This window comes from Opisthocomus hoazin, chromosome 12 (assembly GCF_030867145.1).
Source record: "Opisthocomus hoazin isolate bOpiHoa1 chromosome 12, bOpiHoa1.hap1, whole genome shotgun sequence".
In the NCBI taxonomy this organism is placed as follows: Eukaryota; Metazoa; Chordata; class Aves; order Opisthocomiformes; family Opisthocomidae; genus Opisthocomus; species Opisthocomus hoazin.
Genome location: NC_134425.1, coordinates 21,959,062 through 21,982,616, shown reverse-complemented (window position 1 = coordinate 21,982,616; position 23,555 = coordinate 21,959,062). Strand labels below are relative to the sequence as shown.

General features: G+C 40.2%; 2 protein-coding genes across 11 annotated transcripts in view; one reads left to right on the top strand and one right to left on the bottom strand.

The window, feature by feature from the left end:
• ITFG1 (integrin alpha FG-GAP repeat containing 1) overlaps positions 1 to 6,471 on the bottom strand; it is a 97,641-nt gene extending 91,170 nt beyond the window's left edge. Inside the window, exons 1-3 of one of the 3 annotated variants that reach the window (XM_075434204.1) lie at positions 6,249 to 6,471; positions 3,054 to 3,126; positions 992 to 1,137 (exon numbers count right to left, since the gene is read on the bottom strand). In XM_075434204.1, the coding sequence (XP_075290319.1) occupies positions 992 to 1,137; positions 3,054 to 3,126; positions 6,249 to 6,423 (394 nt within the window). In that variant the 5' untranslated portion in view covers positions 6,424 to 6,471. Of the gene's footprint in view, positions 1 to 991; positions 1,138 to 3,053; positions 3,127 to 5,794; positions 5,814 to 6,248 lie in introns of those variants that run through there. The other 2 variants (XM_075434205.1, XM_075434206.1) reach the window with 2 other exon arrangements.
• A 90-nt stretch (positions 6,472 to 6,561) lies between these two features.
• PHKB (phosphorylase kinase regulatory subunit beta) overlaps positions 6,562 to 23,555 on the top strand; it is an 86,429-nt gene continuing 69,435 nt past the window's right edge. For 2 of the 8 annotated variants that reach the window (XM_075434201.1, XM_075434198.1), the window contains exons 1-6: positions 6,661 to 6,747; positions 9,210 to 9,322; positions 13,499 to 13,516; positions 15,265 to 15,354; positions 17,449 to 17,587; positions 20,358 to 20,457. In XM_075434201.1, coding sequence (XP_075290316.1) covers positions 9,268 to 9,322; positions 13,499 to 13,516; positions 15,265 to 15,354; positions 17,449 to 17,587; positions 20,358 to 20,457 — 402 coding nt within the window. In that variant the 5' untranslated portion in view covers positions 6,661 to 6,747; positions 9,210 to 9,267. Of the gene's footprint in view, positions 6,748 to 9,209; positions 9,323 to 13,498; positions 13,517 to 15,264; positions 15,355 to 17,448; positions 17,588 to 20,357; positions 20,458 to 23,555 lie in introns of all 8 variants that reach the window. The other 6 variants (XM_075434203.1, XM_075434202.1, XM_075434197.1 and 3 more) reach the window with 4 other exon arrangements.

Genomic DNA, 23,555 nt, shown 5'->3' with positions numbered 1-23,555 from the left:
TCCGGCTCCTTTTCTCATATGCTCATTTGTGCCTCTCCCAATATTTGTTCATTCAGAAGCAAGACAGCATAAATTAATCCAAATGCTTCATGTTCTTCCCAATACTACAGACACCTCCTATTGTCTTAACACTTGAGCCAGTGCACTTTCACAGGTTGCTCATTTCATCTCTGATTAAAGCCGGAAGCAATGGTATCTAAGGCCATCACTTGCCTCACCTGTAACCATTTTGTAACACAGCTGTTTGCAACAGTGATTATTCTTCAGTAGTTTTTCTGGACTTAAGAGTATCTTCTTTTGCTTTTCTGTCCTTCTTCAAACTCTAAACTCTTCCCAAAACCCTTTTCTAGCAAAGTCAACAAAAAACAAGAGACTTCAACAGTTCACATAGTCCATGACTCTACCCTAAAATAGAATCAGCTACACCTAGAACACTGCTAAAAGATTCTTGAAAACTTGATTCTAAAGTTCTCGAAAACTTCCAATGACAGAGACTCTAGAAACGTCTCTCAAAACCTACTTCAGCGTGTCACTGTCTTTAAAGAATTTGGTTTACAGAAGTAAGAATGTTATATTACTGTTGGTAAGTTTAGGTATGATACTTTGAAAGTTTATGTACTAAACTTTACACCAGGTTCTCAACTCATTTTAAATGCAAGATAAATCTGTTGAGATAATCTTTGTGAAGCTGACATGTATAATGGGGAAGCCATGAGAAGTAGATTTTCAGTTAGTAGGTTACTGTCAAATTGCAGCATTGTTTGGTTATGTCTGTTGCATGATATACAGCAAGAGTTTTAGCTTTGTTCTCTTTCATTAAGTATTAAATACAGTTTAACAGCGAGATAGTATATGGGTATGAAGCTGAATAGCTGCTAATGCCCATTTAGTTGTAAAAACAATCACTACAAAAAGAGTTACAACTTTCTGACAATACTTTGAATTATTAGAAGTCTAACAATCTTATTAATAAGCAGTCTTAGCAACTCACCTAATGTTTGGTTGTGGCCCCAGAAAATAAATACTGAAAGTTCATCTCTGCCATGATTTTGTGCATGGGTAGTCAGGAGGACATCCATTTGTGAATCACCATCATAATCTCCAGGAACTACACTGGTTATGGTAACACCAAGAGATCTAAAATTAAAAACAAACAAAATGCCACATGCAAATATTTCTACAAATGTGTGCATGAAAACTGAGAGTACTTGTGTGTTCAAAGGCTTGCCTTTTTGTCCCAATTATTATTAAGTTGATCCAATACAATATGTTCCTTCCACAACCTGGCTTTTCTTAATCTATCACAAAAGCAACTTTAAATCAAGCATTCTGCAGTCTGTCTTCCTCCAAGTAAGGATGACACTTTCAGCTCACAGGCATTCTTCAGTCATATTCTGTTTGTTAATGCTATCTAGACTTCACCAAATCCCTTCATTTGTTGGAGAACCAGTCCTCAAAAAATCTGTTTGAGAGACCAGGATCTTTTGGTTGCATTCCAAGAGCAAGACCATAAAGCAAAAGGAGCAGTTAAGCAGCGGGAGTCAGACAGATAGCTCAATCTTTTTAAAGACAATCTGATCTCCTCCCATCTTCTGCCACGTCTTACCACTCCTCCCTGCATTTGTTTGTTCTTTCTATCTTTTTTTTTTGGTTACCTAGTCAGAGACTCTGCTTTACACACACAAACATAGATCATTCTGTTAAGAATTAAATTAACTTTTAATAGACATAATAATACTAGTAGCAATCATTATTGATAAGTGGTAGTGTATCCTGTAATACTATTATAGTTTGAAACATACATAGAAGTGTACGTAAACACACAGCTTGTTTTACATTTATTAAAACTGATGCTTTGTTTAAAGTTATGTTTAAACTTTAGTAAGGAACAGATCTCTACACAGAAGTACCAGAACACCATTCTCCATATCTCTTCTTAAAGCAGATGATATTGGCTGGATTCCATCAGTTACTACAGCGACCAGAAGAATTTTTCTGAAGACATGTCTTGGGTCAGAGACTGATACTACTTGCCAAAATGACTTAACCTAGGATATGGATGATAGTTTGCTTTACTAGGAAATAAAGTCCTGAAAAACCACGTCAACTGCAAAAATATTCAAGGTATGGGTATTTTTAATACTAATTAGAGGACAAAAAACAAATAATAGAAATTTCATAAGGGGGTGGGAAGTCACACCTATTAGTTAGCAATGTGAATGACAAAACTCGTCTCCACAAACTGTCATCTTGCTGTCAGTTGAACTCAGCATTATACAAGTATGCACAGAAGGTCAGTCTGACCTAATTATTTAGCTAAAATATGTACTCTAGGGTTAACAGAAGGCCAAGATGTTGACAAGAGTGGCTGATACAGGAATGTCTAACCAAGAACTACTATCCTTGGGAACAAAGTATATCTTGGAAAAATACATAAGCTAATTAAGATGTTTTTGAACAATTTGGAACTAACAGCAGAAGAATGATGAAAAGTGACCTTAAACGAACTATCCTCGTTATAATACTAAAAATCACACCCCTTGAATTGGAGATGTCGGCCCCAGCAGAGATCGTTATTTACTGAGCATGCGTAATAAATTTTCGGAGCACTGTATCTTCAAACCGAAGTAAGAAGCAAACTAAGCAATCATAGTGAGGAGGGTATGGCCAACAGGCGGAACTGACATTTTAAACTGTATAAATATGTGATGTGATAGTAAGTAGCTTTGTGGAGTTACCACCTAGCACAGACATGAAATCAAGTGATTATCTCAGCTCTGTGTGCATCCTGGATGTTGCACACCAGGTAACAAACTCAGTTTCTGAGACAACAGTCTGACTCACAAAATCCAAACAAATCAAATCAAAAGCCTATCAGGAAATTAACCAGGAAACTGGTCAAAGACCTGGAGCTCTAAGGGCAAGCTGAACAACATAGACAAACAGGTAACAGCAGCACAGACAATTCCACCCACATTCCCACTGACTACAGAGATGCACTTTCAAGAAAAAAGGTCACTTCCATTGTTTCACCACTGAGTATCAATACTTACTTCATTGGTAACTTAACACGGGGCTTAAAGTAGGGTTCCTTTTGGTCAGCCAAAAAGATAATCAACTCATTTCCTACAAAAGCAAGCAAGACGATGAATAACAAAGGAGGATTGTAAGTGGTTTATATAGAAAAAAAACATTCAAAAAGCTGTGCCACAAATAGTCATTCCTCACAGTAGCAAAAACTTTGAAAGACTTCCTATACAAATACTTCCTCCTCATTCAAAGGAGCACCTCTTCAATACCAATATATCGCTTAAAACAAAACTTCCTATAACAAGTTAAGAAACATTACACGTGGAAAAGTGGTAGGCATCAGTTCCATACAAATCATCCAAGCTTAAAAGCTAACTGAAATGAATTCTTCTCATGCTGTCTCTGACATAGCAGGATCCAACAGCGCTTTCCCAAGTGAGCGGACAAAAGCACTGTAGGTGAAACTCACAGACGTAACCTGGTTCCCTGCAGGATTTCCTCGCTCAGAGGCAGTGATACAAGACACTATCATTTAATTATTTCAGGAAGATCTAAACACTGGCCTGTATTTTATGTTGCACAAATAACTGAAATTCGGGGAAGAAAAAAAAAAGTTTAACCTGAACAATTAAATGTATTTTCAGTCGGTAAACCACAATACATATGCACTTAGTTCCGCAGGTAAAAGAATAGGTCACAGCTAAAGAAAAAAAATACAATTCTTTTACTCATCCTTTACTGTGTTTGTTTTCTTCATGCTCCAAGAAACTCACCTGTAACATCCCAAACTGCAAGAACTATGTTCCCCAATTGTAAATAATTCTACATCTCCAAACTTGAGCTACCACAGAGTATTTCAAAAGCATCATTCTGTGGCAAAGTTCACAGCTGTGAAATAGCTGAATACAAGCTTTCCGGCTAAGGAAAAAAGATAACTGCCATAGATGTATTTGTCAAGGAGAATATGCCAACAACTGAGTAAATGAAAACAAACCCTTTCAAAATGGATAGGGGCAACTAGTGCAGTCCCATCTGGCAAGCTAATAAAGCCTGGGTTGCACCACACGTTCACAGATGATTGAAAAAGTTGGCACATGCAAAGGTGAAGAAGCCTGCTGGCTGGTTAAGCTTTTGATAATAAAGCTGTGGGTTGACTGCTAAAACTTGTAATTCCGATTTCACACTATAGCCTTTCACCTGCCTTTTACCATCTATGTGGTAAAGCTGTGATGATGATGAAGCAGCAAATGTGTTTTTACACATACCAGGTTCCAAGTCATACCACTCAGAAATGAGATTTTATGGTCACTAAAGATAGATATATGAAAATTTCAGCTCAGTGCTCATCTATAGTCAAAACAAACTGACTACTGGAAATTGTTAGACAAACAGAAAACAAAATCACTATGCGAGTACATCAATCCACAGTGCATACATCCTAGATGCCGTTCTCAGTTCTTGTCCTCTCATCTCAAAAGAAATACAGAAGAAAGGAAAAGAGTACGTAGGAGGGTGTGACAAAAGGGAACGGTTTCCATACAAACAACAACTATGTAGATTAGAGATCCTCAGTCTGAACATCTGAGTGAGGACACCACAGAAGCTCTCAGAATTCCCCAGTGAAATGCAGAAGGTGAAGAGGGGAGCAATCACTCCCTTCCCTGTGCTATTAGAAGACGCCTCAACCACAACGAGAAGGTGGTAGGTGGAACAAGCAAACAGTACGAGCTCCCCCACTTCTCCCCGTTCGGCAGATACACTTACAGAACAGGTAAGTGTATGCACAATTCTATTTGTTTATATACTCTAGTGTCAGAAATTGACAAAAACCCAGAGTCCACTGGTAATTTTGAATTGTTCTTGCAAGAAGATATTTTTGGATCTAGCTCACCTCCTATGTTTAGCTAGTTTACCCTCTCTTACAAAGCTCTGAGTACCAGGTGATTTTTCTTTCATGTATCTGAGCATATGAAACATAACTCTCATTCCAATAAAGTAACTCAAGATCAGAACAGTAATATAAATCCAGCAAAAGGCCCAGGACATCATGCCCATTTCCTTATTAAGGGTCAGGATTGTTAGGAATGGGCTTCTTTACCAGATCACAGCTCCTCAAAGTCTAGCATTATCTCCAGTGCTCGCTTCTTCAGTGCTATTTAGAATTAGCTATTACTTTTGGTTTAGCAGGTGTGCTGTAGGTTTTTCAAGCTACTTTTTGCCAAGACTTCAGTTATGTAAAATAATTATTTCAAGTACATTCTTTCTGGCTGATTTTTAGAGAGAGTATCAAGCAGGAAAACTCTCGCAAGTGCTGCTGTGCAGCGCTTCTTAGAAAGTACGAGCCTCGTTTCTAAAACTTCTAACTATTCACATTTCTATACATTCATTTGAAAGATGAGGAAGTAAAAATTAGATCTCTTATCGCTGACGTTCATTTCAAATCTAACCTCACAGGGCATTTTTTCAGCAGATGAGCCAGTGGAGCGTTTCCAGGGAGCCACGCATTTGAATATCTCAACTAGATGGGAAATTCACTAGTGCTTTGCTGCAGCTACTTACAGAAACATTCTTGAGACTGACGAAACAGAAAAACTGAATTTGAAAATAAACTTATTGTCTGAATGTGTAGCTTCAAGCGAATAAAATAATCCAAGATTAACATCTGCAAATACGACTGACCACAAGCTCCGATGTGGGGTCCCCCCACCTGAAGCCCAAGCAGAGGCATACCCGCTGTGAGGGGCCGATTTACCCAGCCTCCCACCTGAACACGGCCTTCAGGGTGGGCCAACGTGCAATTCCTCCTCCTCACAGCTGCCAGAGGTTTCCCAAAACACTGCAACAGCAGGAGCAAAACACCGACCTGTGACCGCTCGCGAAGTCCTCGCCTCAGAGGCGCAAGTTCAGCTGTAAGGAAAGGCGCTTCGCCCCTGCGCGAAGCCGCGCCGTAGCGCGAGGTGCAAACGCCCGACTCGGCCCCGACAGCAGCGCTGCCGCTCGCCACGCCCGCAGCCCCCCGCTCCCCCCGGTAAGCCCTACCCCGCCACCGGCAGCCGGGGACGCGTCCCGAGGAGGGAGGCCGCAGCAGAACAGCGCCGGTCCCACCGCGGGGCCGCCCGCTGTCCCCGAAGCGCGCCTCGGCCAGGGAGGGAAACCCCCACGGCAGCTCCCCGCCGGCTGCCGCCACACCGCTCCCGCTCCCGCCGCGGCGCGCTCACCGCCTCGGAGCACGAACAGGTCTGTCTGTTTGTCCGAGTTGAAGTCCCCGAAGGCCGCCAAGGCCCCGTAGGCCTCCGGCCCGAAGAGCTGGGCCGTGACGTTCTGCAGGGCCCCGCCGCGCGCCGCCAGGGCCAGCAGCAGCCACAGCGCGAGCCACCGGCCGCGGCCGCCCATCCTGCACAGGCGCGGCACGGCCCGGCTCGCCGCCCGTATCACTTACGGCAGCGCGGGGGCGTGCCCGGCGCCGCAGCCGGCTCGCTTCCGGGACTGACCCGGCGGCTTTGCGACAGCGCCGTGACTGCCTGCGCGCGTCTCTTTACGGCTGGCGGGAGTAGCCGGCTGGCGCTGGTGGGGTGAGGGCAGCTGTTCTGGCCGGAGCGGGCTGACGGCGGTGGCGGGTCCTCGTCGGGATGGCGGCGGCGGCAGCAGCGGCGGCGGCCCATATGGCCGATGTGAGCTGGAAGATGCTGGAGCTGCGCGCTCGCTCTAAACGTTCAGGTCTGACCTCTTGGCTTGCCCGAGAGGAGCTCCGGGGCTCGCGCTTCTCGCCGACGCCTCTACCCCCTCACTAACCGCCCCATTCCCGCTCTCCGCTCCTCCCTAGGCCCCCAGCTCTTGGCCGACGCCGCCCCCGTGGCTGTCACCCCCCTCCCCGCAGCCTGGCTCGCCGCCGCCCCGCTGGGCCGGGCTCCCCGGGGCCGGGGCCGGGGGCCGGGCGTGGTGCTCGGGCGCGGTTGTGGCTGCTGAGGCAGCGCGCGCGCGGGGGAGGCGGGCAGCGGCTCGCGCTGGGCCTGTGGCGAGCTGGCGCGCCGCGGGGGTGTGGGGACGGAACGCTGCAGGCCCCTGGGCCGGCCTGCCCGCTGTGGGCAGGTGCTCCTCTGGGAAAGGTGACTTGTTTTTAGCGTGAGCATTGCTTGTTCTGCGCTTGGGCTGCGTGGCAGCTGCCTGCTGGGCTGCACTAAAGGGCGATGTTTACCTAGCTGGCTGGAATTGCCAAACTTCGAAAACCCCTATTTAAAAATTTTTTTTAAAATAAAAAGCTCTCTTTTAGGGCTTTAATTATTAATGTTCTACTGGAAACAGTTTCCAAACGATCGCTGTGGTGTTTACTTACATGTCATACGGGCTTGTAAAGGTCAATTGTCATTTCCTTGCACATTTGATCGATTCTGCTGTGGTAGTGACTGATCAGACAGTGTGAGAAGAAAACGGAGCTTTACGAGGGCTCTTGGAATTGGTTGATTAAAGACTGGTCTGATTCATATGGCTTGAAAAATTCTGCTTATGTATAGTATTACTTTGCAAAATGCCATGATCAAGACTGTCCAGTAAATGAGTTGATACTTTGTGGCCAATTGTAATTAAGCGGTACTGTTATCCGGAAATTGATTTACAAGTGTAGCCACGGAGCTCTACAAAATGAGGTCTGGAACCTGCGCGGTTGGAGTGCGTGAATGCTGAAGAGCAGGGCAGCAGGCAAACTTTGGGACTCCCATGCAGAACCGGGCCCTATGACTGTGGAAGGCATTTGGATGGTGTTAAATGCTTGAGTTTTTCTTGACTGCTGCTGCCTTCTACTTTTTTGTTAGACATACAAGAAAGTGTCTTTTGTGACAAGGACAGTAGTTCACTTCCTTCTTTAGCTGTTCATAGAGATTTTGTCATTTATATAGTAACTGAAGAAATTTATTTACTTGAGAAATAAAGATTATTTTAGTCAAAATGCTTTTCTGATGAAAGAGTTGACTTAAAAATAAAATTTTATATGTAATCTTTCAGTTAACATTCGTATCTGAAAATGAAAATCATGTTCTTGTTTCTCAAATTTACTCCTGCATCTTTAGAAGTATGTTGAAATTTGTATAATCTCAGCGCTTTTGTACTTCCTTTCTGGTGCTGTCAGGAAGAGCTATGGGTGGTATGGGCACTGAAAGTGGCTGAAACTCCCCCACGCTGTTTGGAATTAGCTGAGGTCTGTGCTCGAGAGTCCCAGTTTACAAACAGTACTGTTTGTTCGGGGTTGTGTGGGGGTTGTTTTGTTTTCTTTCTTGTTTTTTTTTGTGTATGATGCTTGGAGTAAGATATAGTAAACATGGAGTATAGACTCGTGCATGAAATGCACCAGTGATTCATGGTTTGTAGCCGACACGAAAGTATCATTTAAGACCCCGTGCTGTAGGAGGTAATCCACATCTTCATGTTTATGTATAGTAAATTATGAATTACATTTTTGCTGGTAAAAACATATTTTATTGAGAATTTTTTCTTTCCATTCCTTGAGCAATAAAATACCATTTCATTTGCTGCTACTGTGGTAATTAACAGTTAGGAGCTGAAATACTGAAAGATATTCAGTAGTTGGCCATTCTGCAACCCCTGAAATTTTGGTTACTTTAAAAAACATAAACTTCTTTAAAGATTTGGAAAACCTTGTCATCATGGTTATAAACATAATTTTCTTATTTTACATTCCAAACTGGAAGATACTCTACTTCAAATAACCAAGATATTCAGTACCATAAGCAATAAATATGACTGCAAGAAATATCCTAGTGTAAATTACACGTGGGATAAAAGCAGCACTATGCATAAGCAGAATTTTAGCGCCCCATGATTACTATTACTTAACACTTTGATATGCCCTAGTTAAATCAGTGTTTTTATTCAATCCTGAAATAAGTCAGATTTTGTTCAGCACCTTTTGACATTAGTAGCAAATTTTTTGTTGAACAAAGCTACTGTTTAATGCCCAAAAGATGGCCTTTGTCTAGACTGTGTCACTTTACTCAGAAAAGTTTTATGGAAGTAAAATAGAGACAATTTTTAGGGTAGAAGAGGGAAACATTAAATATAATGAAGCTTTAACATCCTTTGTGCTGTGCACTCTGTCATGTTAATAACTCCACTAACATTGCTTTCACTTAATTAAATGCTGGTTGCCTTTAACATTTACTAAACAGTTTTGAAAATCGCTGTAGCGTAGCCTGAGACGTTTGTGATTAGCTGCACCAATTTGAAATGGCCAATTTGGATGATGACAGAGCCTCCTCTGCGCATGCTTTTTTAAAATGTGGTAAGTGTGCAGTTCTGTGTTTTGTTTTTGTTTGTTGCTATGTATTTCAACAAAAAATTATTGTGTTTTGTGTTTCATGCAGTGTTTTGTGCTAGCAGTTTTTTAGCACTGTACAGTGGAACTTAAAAGTTTGAGCTCTTTCAGTAAAAACTTTCTGAAATTTGGAATCTACATAGATTGAGATCTACTGTTCACATTTTTTTATTTTGTTTGTGTTTTGTGTTCTTGTAAGTATCTCTCTGTGTAACGATTTCTGAACTGAAATTTCTCTGAAGATGATGGTCATGCGAAAGGTGCACTAAGAATGGTGTTTAGAATTAACGTCTAAAAAAACCCAGCATGAGTGGTTTAGAGAAATGAAGTAAAACTTCCAGTAAGTCAGTCATTGTTCTGAAGCTTGACTTTTGGAAATTAAGTGGAAGCAAAATGAAGCCTCCTGGCACAGCTTCTCTTTAGGTACAGCAGAAGCTAGAATGTATGATGTTGCCAAGACCGTTACTGATTTAGTTCAATATATTTTGAGAAGAGTTTGACTGGAACAAATGTGCCCCTGTGTGAAGCTCACTGATCTGGGGAGAACTGTATAGGGCTCCTGTTTAGTCTGCGTTGAAACGCAGAAGCAGTACAAGTGCTAGTGAGGGTAACCAGGTAAGGGGATTTCAGCTGTCTCTTGCCGCAACTGAGTCCCTTGAGCTACTCTGCCCTGCCGCTGGCATTTGTGTTTTGCCCCTCTAAATGTCAGAGGACATCTGAAGTGGTGACATTGTACTTTAAAAATTGCTCTTTCCTAATTATTATATTGATACTTGATGTTTCTGTTGTTATGATGCAAAATAAACATTTTTAGTAGTTTTAAGAGCTATTGTTTTTAGTTCTTAGACAGGGCAATGACTGCCTTGGATATCCTGAATGGTTTTCTGCCTTGCTTGTAGCAGTTACAAGGCTTGCGTGGTAGACTTTGGCATTTTGGTGTATTTTGATTATGTGAAGCTCCAGCATACTGGCATGATGGTCGGTGTTTTATATCTAGTGTTCCATAACTTCTCTGTGTTGTTAGTTACTGTAAATCCTGAAATCAGTAATTTCCATTAAGTATAATATACTGTAGAGAGAAATCGCCTCATAGCAAAGGAACAAAATAAACTGGGACTTAGTTTTTCCATGAAATTCTGACTGAATTATATGCACAGTCTAACAGAGGATTTTTCTTGATAAATGATAGTTGAAAAGTTTTGTCGCTTTGGAACTATTTAAATGAAAGTATTACAAGGTTTTATTCATTTTTATCTGTGTCGTTATAATCACTCAACCTAGGTAACACTTTGTACCTTGTGTTTACTCCCAGCCCCTCTCCTGGGGTTTCCTTACCGTGTTTTCATTGAATTGTAGAACAGTTCCGTTTGGAAGGGATGTTAGGAGATCATCTGCTTCAGCCTCTTGCTCAGAGCAGGGTCAGCGATGAGATCGTAGCTTCCTCCTGTAGGTAGTGATTAAAAATCTCCACCAGCAATGGCACTGACAGTACGTGTTAAGTTCGTGGAACTGGAGTTCAGATATGGGAGAAGGGAATTTTCCTTCTAGTGGAAGTGATTCTGAAAATTAGTTTCTGGTACCACCTTGCTCAACTACATGCGTTTGGACTTAAAAGCAGATGTGTTTCATGGCAGATAGCTATTAGAATAAACTGCATTGTATCTAACAGTGTTTCTCTCCAGTACTGTAGTAAGTCTGAGCTCAGGAGAGACTGCAGAAGTCTCAAAGGAAAGGAAGTCTGATGTTCGGAGGATGTGATTCGTTTGTGTGATACCATTTCTTAAACTTTGCTGTGTGAAGAAGTAGAATCCTCTTTGGTCCCAATGACTTCTGTAATGTGAAGATGTTATTGCCCGTACTGATATTGGGTAATGAAAGCTACTGTGATCTGAGATCCAGAACTTGTTCCTGTCTGAAGTGTTGGGTTACATTCAGATCTAGTGTCGCATTAAAGGACTGTGGTCAGTTTTTACTCTCATCAAATCTAGAAAGCATGCTGGTATTCTCGGCTTTTTTTTCGTTTGGTCTGTGCTGATTTAATTGTGCAAATAAACAACTTCTTTTGTTCCTCTGACATGTGAAATGTTGGAAATAAAACTCTTGTTGTGTTGCTTCCATTTGTTTTGTGATTAAACTTCGAGAGAGTGTGTGTTTGTAGTGGGTTTTTTAATTAATTTTTTTACTATGAAAAATGTAATTAATCCTTGTTGAAATACATGAATCTTTATCCATAGACTAGGTCCAGAATTCTGTTCTGATGCCTGTTTTTCTTTAACATCTGCAATTGCTGCCATCTTCAAGGATGTGTGGGTTTCAGAGCTTCCGAATGTACCAATTTGGGAGCAGGGTTTCAAAATGTTGGCCATAGCTTTTAAATCTAAATATCTAGGCAGTTTATAGCTCTTCCCTGAAGAGCAATTAATGCTAATCTCAAGTATAACTGGAATAAAAATGAAGTAGATGGGAAAGTACTTGAACATCAGGATGACATAATGTTCTCGGCCTCCAGAGGTTGTATGTACATAAGTATTTACAGTGGTAATAGCTTACCTCAGAGAACTTCCCTTAATTTCCTTCAGTTTTGTATTCTATGTAGAAGAGATAATTAACTTGTAAATTTTTCCTGTAATTGTTGTACATTTGAGTTTCATCTGCTGGCTGATGTTCTCTCACAGTTTTCGTGTTTTAGCTAAGTCAGAAATATCTTGTCTGTTTATTACTTTAGGTCTATGGTAGTATTTGATGTCTGTGTTATCAGTTATGGGGCTTTTTCAGATTTCCTCATTTATTCTTATACTTTGAAAGTAAAGGACTATCTTTTTTAGTATTCTTCAACTTGAAGAATGGTGAAATCGTATTACTGTGGAACCTGTAAGTAGTAGGAAATGAAAGGGGATTAATTTTTGATTCAAAGTGTGGATATGGTATATTTTAGTCAGTGCGGTATCTGAAGACAAACAGGAATTTCATTGGCCTTGGGGTGAGGATTTTGAGTGTTCACTTATCAGACATTAAATACATTAATGCGGGAGGCAACACTGATTTCCTGTCTGGTTTTTAAGTGATTTTGAAGTAGTTGCTGACTTGCAGCAATCTACTTCTGATGTAAGGAAATAATGGACATACTTCATTCTTTGTGGAGGAAAACTGAACTACCATGTGCCCTATTTAAATTTTGTACAGGGACGTTACACCGTTGTATAGCTGAAGAAATACGGAATCAACAAAGTTTTATTTTTTATATTCCTTCCTAGCATATCTGCTTATTTACCTAAAATAAACCTCACACTATATGGTTACCATGAAATGAGATATTTATGAAAAATAGTATTTGAAATTAATGTCCTCATTCTGTTTGTTCTGACTGCTAACGTACAAATTGAGAACTCAAGGGTGCTGTTTGCGTATGTCATTCTTTTATGTTCAAGTTTCACAGAGTCTTGCTGCTGTCATTTTTTTTCAATTTGAAAACCTATTTTAAATATGTAATTGAAAATAACTTTCTATGGCTGGTTTTTGTCTTGCTGAAATGAACTATTAAATAGATTTTGGAGAAGAATATAGATGGGCTTCTTTTAGCTGTCCTAAAAATAGCTTCCACTGCAGTGTGGTCTCACTACAAAACCACACGGAAGGAGCAGCAAGCTTCATGTTGGTCCTGTCTGTTTCTTGCTTTTGATTAGATTGTGATGCTGATGAAGCATGATTTACCCCAGGACTTGCCGAGCATAATGCTGTAGAGACCCAAGCAAAACAAACTATGTAAACGCTAATGAGGAAGTAATGGAGAGTGTGTGGAAAACTTTGGTTTTAAGTGTTCCTTTAAACAAGTTCTCCTACTTGTAGGAGTACTTTTGAGGAATACATTCAAGACATAAAACTTCACTTTTTGTCAGTTTTCTTTCAACTCATTTAACCTTTTTGTTTGATGAACAGTCTAGTGTGGCTGTTCTAATTTCTTTCTGCTAGTAAAGTTTCAAACATCTAAAAGAATATAATTTGTAGGTGGTGGTGCTTTGACATTTTCACCCTCTATTCTGTTCAGTCGTCTTTCTGTACAAAGTTGAAATCTTTGAATGCTCTGAAACAGAAGAATATGCTTTTTGTTCATGATAACTTTATTTTGTATTTTGTTGGCCACAGAGGGTCACAGATTGTCTGGTAAGTATGTAAATTAGAACAATTTTATTTTAGAAACTTTGGACTTGTGCCTGTGAATACTGAGCTGTATTTCATGGTGCAGTACTGGGGTTACCATCTGGCAGAAATAGACTTTCTGAACCTTTTTCACACACAAAGGACGGTGTACTATGTATGTGTTACACAGTTAACAAATCTAAGAGTAAGAATTTTTATTTTGCCTTTGAAAATCTAGTAAGTAAATATTTTTCATAAATTTGCTACTTTTTATGCAAAAAGTGACTTACAGAAGATTTTTTACCTGTACGTATTCTGTCCTACTTTCACGGAATTGCCTTATAAAATTACAATTACTGCTGGTCACTACTGTGTGCTTTCACAAGATGAGTTAATAGTATAGAGTAGAATAGAGTTAATAGTATAGAATCATAGAATGCTTTGGTTTGGGAGGGACCTTTAGAGACCATCTAGGCCAAACCCCCTGCAGTGAGCAGGGACATCTTCAACTCCATCAGGCTGCTCAGAGCCCTGTCCAACTGGACCTTGAATGTTTCCAGGGATGGGGCATCTACCACCTCTCTGGGCAACCCGTTCCAGTGTTTCACCACCCTCATTGTGAAAAATTTCTTCCTTGTATCCAGTCTAAATCTACCCTCCCTTAGTTTAAAACCATTACCCCTTGTCCTATCACAACAGGCCCTGCTAAAAAGTTTGTCCCCATCTTTCCTGTAGGCCCCCTTCAAGTACTGGAAGGCTGCAGTAAGGTCTCCCCGCAGCCTTCTCTTCTCCAGGCTGAACAGCCCCAGCTCTCTCAGCCTTTCCCCGTAGGAGAGGTGTTCCATCTCTCTGATAATTTTTGTGGCCCTATATATATATTTCTCATTCTTCCTCCTCTCAAGTGGCCCTGCAGGAGATCTTGCCATCCAGAACCCTGAATAAAGACAAATGGATTTATGGAAGGAGAGCAGTATGTTTATCTAAAATCAGAAGCTGGAAATGGTTTACCCCAGTAAGTTTTAAGCAATCACATCTTTCTGATAAGTAGCTCATTTCCGCTGTCAGGAAGAGAGACCTTTCAGGTGCGGACAGGGAAGCAGTCAGTATGTTGGACACTGGAAAGGAAAGGTGTGGATTCGATAGCATTGTGTTTCTCTGGGATATAGGTAATTTGGGGCTTTATCTGTTGGATAGGCTGTTTAAGCTTTGATAATACATGAGAACGAGCTAACCCTTCTTTTGGTTGAAGGCGTGAAATCAGTTAGGCTCGTTGTGGTGATGGGTGAAAACAAGGTTAGGAGAGGTGAAACGTTAATACTGTTGTACATGTTCGCCATTCTCGAATGCAGGCAGGGAAGTAATAGTTAAATTTGGGCTACTTTTGTCCCTCTTCCTTCTGTTTTTCTACATATCTTCAGGAATTCTGTCTGTAGTATACTTAATTTTTAAGAAGATATTCCTAGAAAATTCTTAGCATTTAGTAGGCTGTCTTCAGTAATTAAACTGTACATTTGTGTAGCATTTGCTGTAGCTCATTGTCTATCCAGGTGGAGGTCTTGTTTGTGTGGACAGGTACTGTAGAAAAAATGCATATAGAAATCTTCTGTTCTCTGAGATTTTAGAAATTACAACTCTTTTTTTGAATTGAAACTCTATAAATTGTGCTTTTGTATAACAATCATGATAAAAATCACATTGCAGTAATTTTTAGCAATAGTAGAATTATGAAACTGATTCTGATCTTGATTTTGTTTTTTCTCTTCTTTTTTTAGGTTCGATTTATGAGCCACTTCAAAGTATTCATCTTCCAAAACCAGAGGGGGCAAGTCTGTGGGATAAATTAGATCATTATTACAGAATTGGTAAGTTAATAATTGTTCCTGCCATGAAAGATGTAACTTACTAAAATATTTACAGTTATGGTTATGATAGTAATTAACTTTGCCTTAAAATGATATCTGCAGTATTTAATAAGGATTTTTATTTTCTGAAAAGGGTTCTGTCATTACAATTCCTCATAAGATTCTTGTGATAATATAATCCATGTATTTGGATATTTTATACATTGCTTGAAAAATCATGACCTGTAAATAATAATCAAAATAGTCATTTGCGTTTGTCAAATGGTAGAATAGATTCAGAGTTGCACCTGATGGTCTTGGCTGGGGAGGGCTAAAGGTAGTCTGTTGACAGTTTTTGATGCTTGAACTAACCCAGATATGAATTAGAATTGATATTTACATGTTAAATATCATTGCTATGTTATTCCTACTTGAGGATAGTTTCCTAAATTTCTGCTGAGAGTTTGAAAGGCGCAAAAACTGGAGGGCTGAATTACACTTCTTGCTGAAGACAAAAATGTATATTGGAAATCCAGTCCAGCTGTAAGACTGAATTTAGAATTGTTTTGGATAAAATGGTAGCCTAGTATGGCGGCATTAGCCAGTTGCAGCTGAGGAAACATTGAAGTAGAAGAAAGCTTTCATGTAGTACTTACAACAGTTTGACAGGTAATCAGCGAGAAGTTGTTTTCTTGTTATTAATGATGCTGTAATGTGGTTTTGTGCTGAAATTTTATCAGTTTACTAACTCATTTTAAACCAAATTTAGTGTTTTTCTTTTCATGATGAGATCATTTTAAGCCAAAAACATACACATTGAAGAAGCAATAGCTTATTTTGATCCTTTTGGATGTTGGGGCTGTTGTGTTATAGTGAAGTCCTGTCTGTATTCTAAAATCGGGGTTTTTTTAGAGGCTGTGCAATTGACTGTTTAAAACTTGTTTTAGTCAGGCAAGGATACAGAATAGTGAACAATTTTTCCATTCCAATTTCCATTCTAAAGATGTGGGATGAGACTCCCTTCACTCAAATCCCTTTTAAAGTTAAATTTGTGATGTGTGCCTCGTCTATCCGTCGATGCGTTGCTTTTTGTAGCTGCACTGCTTTTATCTTTCTTACAGAGGAGATGACTGTCCAGTTTGCTTTTAACACTTGGCAGCAGCAAAAACTTGCGCTCATGCTTGCTATTTATCTGTCGGGCACTTATGTTGCAAGCATTCTGCTGCCTCACTAAAAATTTACTATTGAATTTATACTTCGTGTTAAAATAATTTTTATTGACTTTTTTAGGTAACATTTTATCAAAGTTCTAGTTATGAGATATTAAGTCACTGAAGAATATAATGCAAAAAGCCACAAACCCCTGTAATTTTAAATTAAAATGCTTGATTTCTAATACATCGACAATAAAGAGGCTTTTTAAATTGGTGTTTTATAACTTTCTGGAAAAAAAATTGTTTTCTTGTCTTATAATGGACAGGCTATTATTAGAAGGGTTATTTTCAAGGACATTAAGTCCAGTTTCAATCTTGTAGCACGCTGGTTATTCTACAATTTTAGAACAACAATTCACAAAATGCAAAATATTAACGTATAATAAGAATGAAAGTAATACTTAGCATGTTTTTCTATTTTAGTTACGACAGCTTGAATATTCCTGTCTTATTCTATTTTTATTGTGTCAAGATACTGAGTTAAATGATTCTGTTCATCCTTTCTCATTGCTTACCATTCATTTCCTCTTTTAAACATATTGATACAATCATGTGGCCTAAGTTAAAAGTTTGAATTTTATGAGTGTGTAGTTCTGCAGAGTTTACCTAAAAAGGGAGATTACTGGTTTGCAATGTAGAGATTCTGTACGGATTGGGTAGTGCTGGAACAGAGGCTTATAAATAGCTATGAATACTGATTTTTTTGTGAAAACATTATGTGGACTTAAACAGCAGTGTGACAAAAATTGTGTTGTGTGTCTCTCTCATTACATTTCTTTCTCTTCTGTTTTATGTTGTGTGCGCTCTAACAGGTTGTTCATATCTTGATTTATTCCTGAAAATCTGTGTGGAAACAGGAAGAAACAGAAGTGTTGTCAATACCATTTTTTCTTTTTTCCAGTTAAGTCAACGTTGCTGCTTCATCAAAGCCCAACCACGGGTCTGTTTCCTACGAAGACATATGGGGATAACCAAACGGCGAAAGTACACGACAGTTTGTACTGTGCTGCATGTGCCTGGGCATTAGCCCTTGCTTACAGGTGAGCAACTTCTAAACTCACATCTCTGCTATGTTACATTCTGTTATGCAGTACCCTGAGAATGTTTTAAAAGATGAAGCTGTACCAAAAATAGTTTTGTAAACCCGTAGAGATGGTACATGTTTCCAAATCTCAACAAAAATATTTATGTAGCTGCTAGGTTAAAAAATGTCACTCTACTTTTGCTAAACATGTTTTCTATAACTTAATTGGTACCAATGTTCTGAAACAGGGGAATTACTGCATGCTGTTAAAAATAAAGGTTATTGTGGCAAACTGTACTCAAGGAATACTGCTCTTTTTAAATGTGGTAGGAGAGTTCAGAGCAGAAGCAGTCTTGTTGTAGGTAGTAACAATCCGGGTACTCACAGAAGAATGAATGCTTGAATGGTGAGAAGTTTATATGTGGGAAAGAAGTGACCATCTTCCTTGGTAGGTACAGAGGCTGGGCAGTCTCAGTTGTTAGCTCTTCTTCTTTTGCGTTTCTTCCATTTCCACTGTTAACTTGTTCGAGAAGCAGGTTAGTAATTTGTATGGGTGAGTACGACCTTAAGAACTATGGGCGAGTTACCTCCCATAACAATTTTTTCGTAATTCCCTCTGCTTTAGGACAAATAACTATCAAAATTGCTTCCTGAGATTTAGTATTCCTTGTTTCCAACCTTGATACCCCAGCCACCCAGGAAAACACAGGCAGAGGTGATGATAACTCAAATGCAGTGTATTTAAGAAAGAAGATGGTGTGCAAACATTGAATAATTTACTCTCATTAGTGATCACCTTCTTCTATTAAGGTAGTGATCACATTCTTGAACAAAATTCTAGTATATTTTACAGAAGAAGGGTCAGAAGTAATATGGGGAGCTACTGTTGAAATAAAGATGGTTTACTGGGCAGATAAAAATTTTTGAGTTACTTTTTTGTCCCTATTTATTGCTTTAGATTCTGTATCTCTGACGCCAATGTGAAAAAACAGTTATTAAAATTGTCTTCTAGGAAATGTTGTTACAAAATGATGCTTTTTGAAAAAGGAGACATACACAAATCTCTGTTTACCTCTGGAGATGCTGTGCCAGAGATCTAATAGGGTTCAAAGTTTTGAGAAACTTTCAAAAATTAGAAGGAAATTAACGTTCAGAATGTGTAATTATTACTTTCATTTCTTATACTGAAGTCTTTGTGTCTTTCTTTTAATTCTTCTTTCTGTTGGTCAAATAAAAGCATTTGAAGAAAAAAACATAGGAAAAAAAGTAGGAGGAATAAAAGAGGCAGGGGTGATTGTTTTGAATTTCCAGCAACTCATAGAAGAGAGCATGGCATAATGTTGCCCGAGTTATTCAGTCTTTAATTTCCAGTGTGTAGAATTGCAGAAGATACGTGAAATTTGTGGCAGTTTGAAGGAAGGGCAAAGTGGCAAGATAAACTGCTTGTGTTGCTTCCAGTTGTGCTCAGAACAGGGTCCTGCACTTCAGGTGCTGTGTGATGAGTTTTCTGTGATGGGCAAAGGTTGATGACTGAAATTAAGTGAATAGCTAAAATCTGAAATGAGCCAAGATAAGAGAAGCAGATTACTGTGCTTGATTCATGCCAGTGCTACTGTGCATGTTCATAAAAACTAAATTGCTTGAGACTGTGTTAAGAACACAAACACAGCTGTTGTGAATAGAGGAAAAATGTTGTAACATGAAAACTTCAGAGCTTTTACATGTGCTTCATATTGGTCTTTGGATTTGCGATAAAACTGAGAATAAATCCTACTGCTCAAAAAATTCTTAATGTTAATTTTGTATTGTCTGGTTTTATTTCTTGTGGGGTTGCTTTTACTCCCTTGTTTGAACTTTGTGGTTGGAAGCAAGTACATTTCTTGTACCTAAGGTTATTATTTAAATAGCATGATTTTTGGATGTGTAGGATTTTTGAAGTTACCACTAGCTTCCCAATTTGCAGTGTAGGCAGCAGAACCTCAGCACAAACTATTAACATGTTAAGTATGGTGGAAGAGGATACGCTGTGTTTACAGCATGGTTATCATCCGCTTACCTGTAATCAAATTTGTAACAGCTATAAAGCAGACTGAGAAATAGCAGTGAGCATGTTATTCTGTTTTGCATATTCGTATCGGAGACGCGTTGTTGTAAGTTACAAAGGCTCAATCAAAAATTGAGAACTGGAAAAGACAGAACACAATGCAATGATCAAGGTTGCTTACACACTACATTTCTTAAAATAACTGGATTTGGCATTGGTTTTAGTATACATTTAGTAATATAGTAGTTGTAAGTGGTGTTTGATTTCGTGGTATAACAGTACTAAGGTATCTTGAAACGCATTTCTGGACATTTGGAGTGTTTAACTTTCAGACTCATGTGCGCAGCTGTGTTTTTTTCAACATCATCAGGAAAGTGGCTGCTTGATTATGAATGACAGATACTTTGTAGAGTTAATGAGAAATTGCCTTTGTGTCTTGGATCTCTCAAGACAGTGTCTTGCAATGTTATAGTATCAACAAGGATTTTCTTTTCTTCTTTTTAAGTTTCGAAATAGAAATGCGTAAGTTGCAACATAAACTAAAAAATGTGGGTTTTTTTTTTTTCTATTTTTGTTGTTGTTGTTAGTAAGGAAGGATGGGTATGGCTATAAATCTGTTGAGATGAGTGTAGGCACCACTATATAACAGTGTTAGTTAAATACTTAATATTCCAAAGCACTAATGTGTCCTCGCCCCCCAGTGAATTTATGGTTTATTTTATGAGTTATCTCTCTTACCCAGGCGTATTGATGATGACAAGGGAAGGACTCATGAACTGGAGCATTCTGCTATAAAGTGTATGAGAGGAATTCTCTACTGCTACATGCGTCAGGCCGATAAGGTAAAGCACTGTAGTGTGGACACAGGCACTCACTTAATTCTAAAGGATTAATTAAGCTGTGAAAACTAACTTCTAAATGCAGATAGAATTCAAAAGGGGAATGGAGCATCACTGTGTGGCCCAGCTAAGAACAGCTGCTTTGTTATTGTCAGGTTGCAGCATTGTTTTAGGGTAGAAGACAGAAGCATTTCGCAAAGTAAACCTTAGGGCATATTTGAAACTTCTTCAGGTTCCTTTTGCAGTTATTTATCCCATTTAAACATTAGACCATTAATTATTGGGTTTCTTGGATGTCTTTTTCGTGCTTTAATGGCAAGATGTAGAATTTCTTTTACCCAAGACTGGAGAGTTTTCTTTGCACTGTTAACTTGGATGTTGCATTTGCAGTTGTTCTCCTTGTCTAGGTGATCATTTTGATGATTTTGCTTGGTTTCTTTAGCAGCCGCTTTCCAGTATTCTTTGCCTGAACGATGTAAATTGAGAAGGGCAGCAATCCCAAATGAATAAGGAAACAGGGTACTTTACTTGTGTTAGAATACAGTTGATATATTCAGCCTGTAATCCTCTTGTGAGTATAACCTTCTCCTCCACCACATATTTTAGATGTGATGGATTAATTTTGCGTAGTGGTTAGCAGTATTTCTACAAGTAGTTAATTATCTGTATTCCTTGTGATTATTTTAAGTTTCATGTCACTGACTTTTAATTGTATTATTAAGAAGAATTCCCATGTTACCATATGGTTTCCATTACTTCTAAGCATGTAATGAAATGTCCGTAGGCATGAGATATCAGTAATAGTAATGATAATAATAATAATCATAAGCAAATCGTATATTGCCAGTTGTATTTATGCTGATGTGGTATTTTTTTCTCAGTTTTCTTGGTCTGTTTGTTTGTAGTATTCAATCTGTAATATCTTGACCTAAATTGATCATGTTACATTTGAGCTGTTGTTTTTCTCTTTGATGTGCAGTGGTTTGCTTTGAGGAGGATCAGTGCAGATGTGAATAATGAGCATTAAATTAACACAAGTGTCACGCTGCTGACATGCTGGTTGTCAGATTTTGCCTTGATTACTATAAATGCTTCTCTCTTCCTACAGTGTAGTAATAAGCACTCTCAGGTACCTAACAGACATGGTCAGATTGGACTTTATTCTGAGAGACTCTGTATGTGCTGGCCTCATGTAGAAGGAGGATATTTTTAATAGTATGAATTATATGTGCCCAAATGCTGAGGCATTACTTGAATAGATCACAGAATTACAGAATGGTAGGGATTCGAAGGGACCTCTGTGGGTCATCTAGTCCAACCCTCCTGCCGAAGCAGGGCCACCTACAGCAAGCTGCACAGGACCTTGTCCAGGCGGGTCTTGAATATCTCCAGAGAAGGAGACTCCACAACCTCCCTGGGCAGCCTGGGCCAGGGCTCCGTCACCCTCAGAGGGAAGAAGTTCTTCCTCATGTTCAGACGGAACTTCCTGTGCCTCAGTTTGTGCCCATTGCCCCTTGTCCCGTCGCTGGGCACTACTGAAAAGAGCTTGGCCCCATCCTCCTCACACCCACCCTTAAGATATTTGTAAGTATATATTAGGTCCCCTCTCAGCCTTCTCTTCTTCAGGCTGAACAAGCCCAGCTCCCTCAGCCTCTCCTTGTAGGAGAAATGTTCCAGTCCCCTCCTCATCCTCGTAGCTCTCCACTGGACTCTCTCCAGTACCTCCTCATCTTTCTTGAAGTGGGGAGTCCAGAACTGGACACAGCACTCGAGATGAGGCCTCACCAGGGCAGTGTAGAGGGGAAGGAGAACCTCCCTCCTCCTGCTAGCCACACTCTTCTTGATGCACCCCAGGATCCCATTGGCTTTCTTGGCAGCCAGGGCACACTGCTGGCTCATGGTTAACCTGTCGTCCACCAGGACACCCAGGTCCCTCTCCGCAGAGCTGCTCTCCAGCAGGTCCACCCCGAGCCTGTACTTATGCATGGGGTTGTTCCTCCCCAGGTGCAGGACCCTGCACTTGCCCTTGTTGAACCTCATCAGGTTCCTCTCTGCCCAACTCTCCAGCCTATCCAGGTCATGCTGAATGGCAGCACAGCCTGCTGGTGTATCCACCACACCTCCCAGTTTTGTGTCATCAGCAAACTTGCTGAGGGTACATTCTAACTCTTCATCCAGGTCGTTGATGAAGAAGTTAAACAAGATGGGGCCCAGTACTGACCCCCGGGGGACACCACTAGTTACTGGCCTCCAACTAGACTCAGCGCCGCTGATGACAACCCTCGGAGTTCTGCCATTCAGCCAGTTCTCAGTCCACCTCACCGACCACTCATCCAGCCCACACTTCCTGAGCTTCCCCAGGAGGATATTATGGGAGACTGTGTCGAAAGCCTTGCTGAAGTCTAGGTAGACAACATCCACGGCTCTCCCTTCGTCTACCCAGCCAGTCATGTCATCGTAGAAAGCTATCAGATTGGTCAGGCGTGATTTCCCTTTGGTGAATCCGTGCTGACTACTCCTGATAACCTTCTTTTCCTCCACTTGCTTGATGATGGCCTCCAGGATAAGCTGCTCCATCACCTTTCCTGGGATGGAGGTGAGGCTGACCGGCCTGTAGTTCCCTGGGTCCTCCTTCTTGCCCTTTTTGAAGATTGGAGTGACATTGGCCTTTCTCCAGTCCTCGGGCACCTCTCCTGTCCTCCAGGACCTCTCAAAGATGATGGAGAGTGGCTCAGCAATGACATCCGCCAGCTCCCTCAGCACTCGTGGGTGCATTCCTTTGGGGCCCATGGATTTGTGGGCATTCAGATTGCTTTAGCGATCCCTCATGCAGTCAGTATAATGCTGCTTGTGACAGAAATTGCAGTTGTTATATTCTGTTGCTGATGAATGTATGAGTTGTGACCTAAGATGTGTTGAATGTGTTCATGGACTAGACATAACTCCAGAAAACAGTATTCACTTTCGTGCTTCTGGGACTGTGCTATATGCTATGTAGAGTTTGTTGGTGGAGAAGAATATCCCATGAAGAGAAGATCAGTGTTGAAAATATTGTGAAATGTGGACCAGGTACTGGCAATGATGGTTAGAAAATTCAAAAA